Source organism: Seriola dumerili, unplaced genomic scaffold, assembly GCF_002260705.1.
Source record: "Seriola dumerili isolate Sdu_G_001 unplaced genomic scaffold, Sdu_1.0 BDQW01000088.1, whole genome shotgun sequence".
Classification (NCBI taxonomy): Eukaryota; Metazoa; Chordata; class Actinopteri; order Carangiformes; family Carangidae; genus Seriola; species Seriola dumerili.
The window spans coordinates 663,568-673,077 of NW_019174343.1; the positions used below are offsets into that span (position 1 = coordinate 663,568).

Here is a 9,510-nt window from a genome sequence, read left to right on the forward strand (position 1 = left end):
GAAAAACTAATGAAAAAAAAACAAAAATAAAAACAAACAAACAAATCTAGTTGACTCTCCAGGCTTTCATATATTTCATCTTTCCTGTGCTTTGTCAGGTGTACTTCTTATTTAGAGAATATCATTTTAACATAAAAACTCAGAATAACAGAATAACCGACCTTGTTTGGCCAAGGACTGGACTTTATTTCAGCTGTACAACACTCTGCTCTTCCAGATGTGTGTGTGGTTAACCACAAATGAAACAGATGTGTAACAGTATTTGGTGCTGATTAACTCCTGAAAGGTGCACTGTGGGATTATAATGGTGAAAACTTTGAAGAGTGTCAGAAGTAGAACCCAGAGAGTAGAGAACATCCTCAGCCGGAGAGGTCGGTCTGACGCTCCTTGTTCCGCCGAACCTCAGCGGCGTGGACTTCCTGTAAGACACAGAAACTGTCAGATACACAAGAAACAAAGTTAAACCTGACAACTAAAGAATGACAGAAGGTAGGACTTTAGTGGAACATGAAACTTAGAGGCACCACATTTTTTTATACGTGAACAGCAGAAATACAGTTGACTGCTGAGAAACACAAAGATGCAGAAACTTCAGGAAGCATCAGCTCTGTCCAACCTGTTTCTCAGATCAGATCCTGTTTGATCTGAGCTGTTGGTGTCTAAAACTGAACCCAACAGCATGCAGCGACATAAAGTCATCAAACCAGCATTCACTGCAGTTTACAACCACTGGGAACACAGGTGTCACACATTTTATGTAAAGTTTCATGTAAATTAAGTTGCTCAGTCTCTCAGGACAATGTTTTCACCACTGTGTTTTTTTTAGGTATATGACATATAATCAATAATAACATCCTCTCTTTTCCTCCTGTCCAGCCTTCTGTCCACTGATCCAGGGTCAGCTCACTGTATGTCTCCCTGAGTTCTATAGTTTTGGTTACATCACATCACTGTTTTGTTACTTTTCCATATTTGGTCCTGTTTCTCTGTTTGTTGCTGTGACTGACCACAGCCATGGTAAATGACATCTATGGCAACTTTAACAGGCAGGAAAAACAAACAACAGCTGACCTGCTGTGTATTTGTTCTAAGAGAGAAAAAAGAAAAAATACATTCAAATCATTTTCATTCATTTTTCAGTTGAACTGTATTTAATTTATTCAAAGTCCATTTAGGTCCCAGTTTATATGCTGCCACGGCAGGTGAATTCACTGGTTGTTGGTTTGAGCTAATCATCTGATTAGCTATTTACCAGCATCACAACACACACTCACATGTCCTTCTGAAAAGTGAATGAATAAAAATCTAACAAAAACGGAAAATAACAAATATTTTGCGCTCAAAGTTTCCTATCTGAAAAGGTTGCAGAAAGATGGGTAAAGGGAGACTTTTCATTTGGAAGTGGAAAGGAAACACAGTCTGAGCAGTGTTTGACAGTCAGTGTGAATCCCATTGAGATCAAGAGAAGTAAACATGAGACTAAGACTTGGCTGATCAGCTGCCACGCCCACAGTCAAGAGGCTGTGTTTCCTGCTTCCAGAGATTTTGTCTTAAAATACTCAATATGCTGCATTTCATCAGAAGTGAAACTGAATCAGGGTCAGAGTCACTGTAGGAGACAAGCAGAAACTGGAAGTGGCTTTATTATAACAATCTAATTGTGTCATGGTGCACAGAGATAAAGGTAAACAGTGGTGCACAGTCTTGCTTTGCTTCTGTTTCTGTCTCTGTAACACTGATGACTCTTTACTGCAAACCAAATTAACCTACAGGTACAAATAAAGTAACTGAAATTTAGGGCTGCTCCATTATGGCAAAAATCATAATCACGATTACTTTTGATCAATATTGAAATCACGATTATTCAGCAAAATTTCTCATTGACTTTGGAAAAAAACTGAAAAAAAAAAAAAAAAAAATTTCAATACCACCCCACCCCCCCGACCTGCAACTGAATTTCTAAACGACAGTTCAGATGATGCTCTATCCATTTCAGACTGATTTTAAGAACAAACCCAGAACAATCGGCTGGATAATGTAGAGTTTTTCCTGCATAGAGAATCGGGAGGCGGCTGCCTCCGTCAAATTTCGTACCTCCTCCTTGGTACTCGGTGGATTTGACGTTTGTAACTGCAATTGTGGCTGTATCGTAATCCGTGCATCAGGCAGAGCCATCCGAAATTGCCAAAGAAGAAGAATACAAACACGCTGGAAATAAAATTTGATTAATTGCCCAGCCCTAACTAACCTATCACATCTTTTCTTCTACTGAAGTTAGCATGCTAACCAGCCCTGTCTCATAATACCATTTAGTGACAGTGAGTCACTGGAGCCCAAGGGTACGATGGCCCTGAGAGCTCAACTCAGTGCAGTTTAAGAAAACACATGCACACAGACAAAACAAAAGCAAAATAAGAAAACACCTTCATTGATTTGACAACAGGTGTGCTGCAAGTATACACAACACAACCAGACAAACAAACATCCTGCAAATACTCAACTAAAACTTTCACAATGTCACAAATTTAAAATAAACCCAACCCCAGCTCATTTAGCTCATTTTCACAAAGCTCTGAACAATAAGTGTCCCAGCCTGACTGCTCACTGCAGCTCCAGCCTCACTCATACAGCTTGGTGCTTCAGTGAGCACCAAGTGGAGAAGATGGCGTCAGAGTGACCTCTGCATTTTTCTGTTAGCTATACATTTTACTAATAGAAATCAAATGACTCCAGCTACATGTGGAGGACAGCGAATAGTACATTGTTAATAATCTCACTCAATCTATTGCCGTGTTGCTGCAGTGGTTGTGTCAGTCTCAGACTGTCTTCTTGTTATTTCTGGTTCCAGACCACTCGACAGCAGAGATGTAGTGCTATTTGTTTAAGTACCAGTGCGCACCTATGGTGGGGGGAGCAGCCTGAAATAACTGCCCTGTGGTGATACCAAGATAACTGCTGAGTGGTGAGACTTTGGTCTGTTCACACCTGGTATTAAAATATGTCTCCAGTGACCACTTATGATCAGATCTCACTTCCCTAATTTATATGCAAATAAACACGCTAAGTGCTTTAGACAATCAGACAGGCAGGTCTGTTGTGACTTTGTTTGTGTGAAAGAGAAAGAGACAGAGTGGTATAGAGGGGTTGAGGGAATCTTTGCTCTGCTCACAGCTCTAATGAAATAAAGATTTATCAATTTGACATAGTAAAATATCTTTAGTTCATTATAAATTATGGTGGTACAAGGACATCAGTAGGGTAGTTGGTCCTTCAATATGTCCCAGGACACATTCATGCACACATTCTGTAACCTCTGAATGTGATCTGAGTGATCAGATCTCAAATGCGTCCTCAATGTGTCTTGGATGTGTTCACACCTGAACTTAGAGCTGTGATCAGATCTCCCGAGACCAGGGGTGGACTGCGACAAAAAATCGGCCATGGCAATTTTGGCCCAGACTGGCCCCCTCTCAATCAGTTGAACACCACCCACCACACCTCTTTTGCAGTCCCCTTCAATATGTGTACTGTACTACAGCTGTTTTTTTTTGTGCCATGGGCAAGTGTACCAGTTTACTCATTCACTCTTGACTGACTCCCTGGCAGTCATGTGGCTTTGTTAATATTATGATATGATATGATATGATATGATATGATATGATATGATATGATATGATATGATATATGCTCTAACAAATAAGCTATTTGGCATTGATTGCCTGAGTGAGCATCAGCAGGAACGTTAGCTGATGATGGTCTCTTTATGAGACCATTATCTTATTATTATCATCCACTTGAATGGAATTAACGTTACTCAGCATCATCATCAACATGTCGGCATACACAGCCTAACATTACTCCCTCAGTGTCCCTTTTTACCTGCATGCTACCTTCTGCTTCTACTTCGACTATACTACACACTTCGACCTCCTGCTCACTGTGCTCCTCGGCTTCCCTGTCACACTCCTGCATCTCTTCCTGCTCCTCTGTCTGCTCTCCTCCTTTCACCTGTTGCTGGACGAAGATGCCATAGAAGTTGAGGCTGTTGCGGCCCCTGAAGCAAACATATGTGGGATTTTGGCACACTTGACGGCCTCTGCATGTAAATTCTTTATTTTTCTTGCTCGCAGCTTCTCCGCACCTCTCTTCTTCTGTTTTTGATGTTGCTGTCTGTCCATTTTGAACATCTCCCTCCTTCGTCCACAGGTGTGTAACTCTGCGGACACGGGACACAGAGAGGACAGAGAGGGAGGGGTGGGGCCAGCACAGTAGGAGATGTGAATGGGCCAGTCTGGTGTCATAAGAAAAAATGAACCAATGGGTCGCTGCCCCAGTTATATGGGCCGGCCGGTGACAAAAACAGTTTTGGGCTCTAGAGCTAATTTCCTCCTTCATGACAACTGTTTACATAACTCACCTGTTTACATTTGATTAAGGCTTCAAGTTATGTAGAAATGAGGGAGTGGCCTCTTTGAGTGACAGGTGGGTGAGTATATGCTTGCCACAAATCGGAAGAACAGAACTCTCCGCTCCACACATGCCCCACCTCTTTGACCATTTTTGGATTAGTTGGGAGTTAGGGGTGGAGTCAGACACTCCCAAGATGGCGATGGCAAGATGGTGAAGCAGCTATCTTTGAACTTCAAAACCGCTCTTCAGACACATGTAGGTCATGTCATGGACATTATGTCCATCTTTATTTACAGTCTATGAACCATACCAGCTGTTTCAATTTCCCTTTCAGGACCAGAACTTTAATTTGGTGCAGAAACATTACTGTCTATATTTTTCATTCCCACATTCAACATTGTTGAGTAAAACTCTGATCATTTGATGAACTAGGATTCATTTGGTTTGTTTTGGATGTGTGACTATAAAAATAAAGCTGGACCCTGGATAAATGAAATGACATTAATGATGAGGGTATGGGAAGACTTGCTTTCTCACGCAGCCTCTGTTTGAGGGCATTGAGGTGGGCCTCCCGGTTCTCCTTGTTGACCTCCATCTTTTGGATGAGTTTCTCCTCCGTCTTCTTGCTGAAATTGTTGTTTTCCTTGTGCACCTTGTGGAGGACCTCCTGCACGTGCTCCCTCTTCTCAGCCAGCTGTTTCAGCACTAGAGCCTCCTGGGACTACAGCATGGTTTTGGGGGGTGGGGAAAAGAGAACAGAGCAAAGAACAGAAAGAAAAGAATGAACCTTCTTTAAGGTGAGGTGTGTTGTGTATATTATCTGCAGGGTTGATTTGATGACTTGTACATTTCAGAAATCTATTTATGACTTGTGCTGTTGAAATAAAAACCTGCCAGCCACTGGAGTTTCTGTACACTCCCTCGGATAATTATCTTCTCAGTGAGTCACTGAATTATCCTTTGAATCTTTAGATTGAAAACAGAAACACATTTTGTGCTGCTTGTTTACAGTTCAACCTGCTCAGTGACTTGGTGATGGATGCTTAATTAATGTGGAGTCACAGATGTCTGTTGTGTTTCTTTCTCTGTTGTGTAGCTGTGCACACCCTGCTGATCATGTCTCTATCACTGTCAAGATCATCATGTTTAATTGGTACACTAAGTCTTCAGCATGTGTCAAAGTCCAGTCTGAGTCAGCATCATGGTTTGTGGAGCTCTGTGGAGTTCACCACTGCCACAGGACATGTGATGACTGAAACTACCTCTGAACATATGTCATAATCTGGGAGGAAGTTTCATCCTCTGTGATCAAAACACTGCAGAGTAACACAACAATCAACAGGCTGCTCACAGTTACAACAACAATATGACATGAGCATATCACAAACCAGCTGAGTCGTGTTTCCATGGCAGTTTTATGCAAAATAGAAGCATCTTTTTTGAAAAAGTCGACAAAACAAAGTTGTGAATGTTCTGTGTTTCCACTGAGTGATGTTCTGTGAATAAAGCTGGGTTTTCTCCTCTCATGATATCAGTCAAATTAAACATGATGACAGATTATCAGCATCTGTTAATTATTGGGACGATTACATCCACCGCAGTAGCTGTTGTATTTAACCGAAGGTGACAAGGGCATCTGGTGCAGGTAATGACAGAAAACAAACCTCTCATATCTGCCAGCGACTACATATCCTAATATTCTGTAATGTTAGGTCATGTGACTGAAATAAAAAAATGTTTCCATTTCACATTAGTGAAACATTGCGTTGTCTAATAGTCTGAAAACAACCTCATTGAGTGTATAAATGTTTTTTTGAAATTCACATGTTTCCATTACTCGTTTTTTAGTTCATAATTTCAAATAGCATAGTAAGCAGGTTAATGGAAACACAGCTATAGTTAGCCTAGCATAAAGACTGGGAGCATGGGAGGACCAGCTGTCCTGGCTCAGTCCAAACAGGGAAAAGTAACACCTATAATGTTCACTGAACAGTACAGTGGAGCTGGTACCAGGCAGTAGAAAAGGACTATACATGTACAGCTATTATAGAATCAGTAGAGTGGGAAAAAAATTAGCGGTGGAAAATGAGATTAATTGTTATTATTAATTATTGTTGATGAGAAGACCCCCTGGACCCACCTTCCTCCTCTCTTCAGCTGCCTCCAGCCTCTTCTGCAGCTCCTCCAGGGACACCTCCCTCCTCGGAGTCGTCCGTAACGGCTGAGGCTGGGCTTTGTCCCCAGACTGACCAGGATCCTTTAAGATCACTTCAAAAGACTGTCCTGAGGCTCGCTTGTTCAGGCCCTTCACCTCCAGGTCTGACACAGAGTCACAGGGTGAGACACCAGTTAGAGAGCTGTTTCTTTTTTTGTTTGTTTGTTTGTTTGTTTGTTTGTTTGTCTTTCTTTCTTTCTTTCTTTCTTTCTTTCTTTCTCTCTCCTTCTTTTCTGTTGTTCTTCACCATTCAAAAGGCATCAGTACGGTTGCCCTGAGAGCTCAACACACTGCAGCTTAAGAAAACACATACAAACAAACAAAACATAAACAACTGAAGAAAATATCTTCATCAGTTTGACAACACATGAGCTGCAAATACTCACAACACAAGCAAATACACAAACATGCTGTAAGTAGCACTGACAACAATGGAAGTGTTTCCAGAAGTTAAAATCATTGAACAAGTGCACATGGATGTATTATAATACATATACAGCACATTTGTGTATTTGGTGTTATGAATATTTGCAGCTCATGTGTTGTCAAATTGATGTTTTCTGAAGTTGTTTGTGTTTTGATCTATAAGAGAGGCTGTAAGAGCAGACAGACAGACAGACAGACAAACAGACAGACAGACAGACAGTCAGACAGACAGAGCGACAGATAGACAGATCGACAGTCAGACAGACAGACAAACAGTCAGACAGTCGTATAGACAGACAGGCACACAGACAGACAGTCGGACAGTCAGGTTGACTGACAGACAGACAGTCAGACAGACAGAGACAGTCAGACATACAGTCAGAAAGACTTACCTCCATACTGATAGAGGCTGTTAGGATGTGGCTGTGAATAGAAGCAGGAGCAGAGCAGAGACAGCATGGACATCTCCTTCATCTTGTCCGTGTAGACTGTTATACAGAGACAGACAACAACAACAACATGTTAATCCACATGAGACCACCTGGACCCTGTCAACTGGATCAAACCTGACTCACCTCTGTGGGTAAAAGACAACACTAGAAAAACATAGAATAAATGTGTGTAAACATAGGTCCTGGGTCTGGTTGTCATACATTTCTTCATATGCCTGTGTCCATTATTAAAATTAAGAAAAGAAAGCAGCTCCTCTTTAATCCTTTATCCACCTTTAATCAGTCCAGGACATCAGGACAGTCAATTCTGTTCTATATTAAAACACAATGGGATGACAATCAGAGGTCTGACAACATTGTCTGTCATGATAACCTGTACAGACTTGTTAATTATAAGCAACATTGTCAGAGCCATGAATAAAGTACTTAACATGATAGGTGAAGAAACACTGATTCCTGCCAGTAAACTCACATATAGCAGTGTCATAAAGTGAAATTCAGCAAGGTGAACTGTAAACAATATGGTCACATGACTGCAATAAAAAATGTATTTCTAAATATAATTTCTATTGAAGTCAGACTAAGGATGTATTGTAAAGTTTCTTATAGAGTATTCTTCTCTTCAGCCTGATGATGAACAAACTGTTATGAACATGTGATAAAACAGTTAAAGTTAATGTTAAACTGTTTCTGCTGCAGAGAGGAGAGAAAGAAGAGGAAAAAAAGAAAATCTCTTTTGTCCCCATCAGGGTCCTGTAGGAATGATGATTCAGTTTTTCCAGTAATATGGTTGGTCAGTGGTTTAGCTTTTGACAGGTTTTTATCTGATCCTCTAAGTTAACCTGCTCTGGAGCAGGTTAGGGGTTCAGCATCAGTTAGCATGGTGCTTTAGTGAACCACTGTCGTAGGACTGAAAACCCAGAGTTAAACCTGAAGTTATTGAAAAACTGAAAAACACCTGTCGGCCAATCAGAAGCATAGAGGTCATTATCCAGCACAAATACTGGATGAAGTCATTTTACGTAGTTTTATTTACACTTTGAGTTTTTATCACTATTTGTTAAAGTAAATTAGGAATAAAGAAATAATAATTAGTTTATGTTGAATCAGGAAAATAGGGGACTGAATCAGGTTATGGTGAAAGAGGAATACTGATTTCACAAAGTGAATGAAAGGTAAACACGCACACACCACAAACAGACACATACACACACACACACACACACACACACACACACACACACACACACACACACACACACTGATGTTTTGGTCAGTCGGCAGCGTCAGCAACTGACGACCAGAGACCACTCCATGCAGAGTATTAACTAACAGCTTGAGGCGCTGCAGAGAAAGTGATGAGCAGAACAATGACAGCAGTGAATGAGAGCAGTTCTCACCAACCTCCTGAAGACATCTGGTCTGACATGTATTTACACATATATATATATAAATATATACTCCAAATTAGATCAAACTATAGTCTAAACCTGTGTGTGTGAAGACTCTATTGGTCACTGTTACATGTTCTTACCCAATTACTTAAACCTTGACTGGAATTGATTTGGGTAGTTCTCTCTAAGTGTATGTTTCTCTCTACTACCTTACATATGAGACCTTGGTTACCCTAGCAATGAAGGATAGTAGTGTCTCTGGAGGGGCACTATCAGTGATAACAGAAGCTAAACAGAGAACCACTACCTGACACTGTGAGGTCAATGAGACCTGAACTGTTGAAACCTTGGACCGTTTTACCTTACATTGTGTAACATCATGTCCACACAGGGGGAACAGAGCAGCAGCTGAAGTTCAGATGTGTTCAGGCTCTGGACTGTGTAGCGTACATACGTGGCCTGGCATCAGCCACAAGCCATTAAGGAAGTTCATTATAAGGATATGCAGAGTTACGGACCCACAATTGATACTTTGCGACTCTTCCCACCATCAAACTATCAAATTGATAGGAAACAGAGACAAAGGATCCCTCTTCCACAAACAGACCATGCT

The 9,510-nt window shown here is 41.0% G+C and overlaps 1 protein-coding gene across 1 annotated transcript; it reads right to left on the minus strand.

Annotated features, from left to right (window-relative positions):
- Positions 1 to 359: 359 nt before the first annotated feature.
- On the minus strand, positions 360 to 7,552 carry stmn3 (stathmin 3). Its single transcript, XM_022745374.1, has 4 exons — positions 7,444 to 7,552; positions 6,551 to 6,729; positions 4,940 to 5,131; positions 360 to 419 (listed from the first exon to the last, which is right to left on the minus strand). Exons 1-4 carry the CDS (start codon positions 7,523 to 7,525, stop codon positions 360 to 362), a joined length of 513 nt encoding a protein of 170 aa, XP_022601095.1. The 5' UTR covers positions 7,526 to 7,552.
- Positions 7,553 to 9,510: the final 1,958 nt, after the last annotated feature.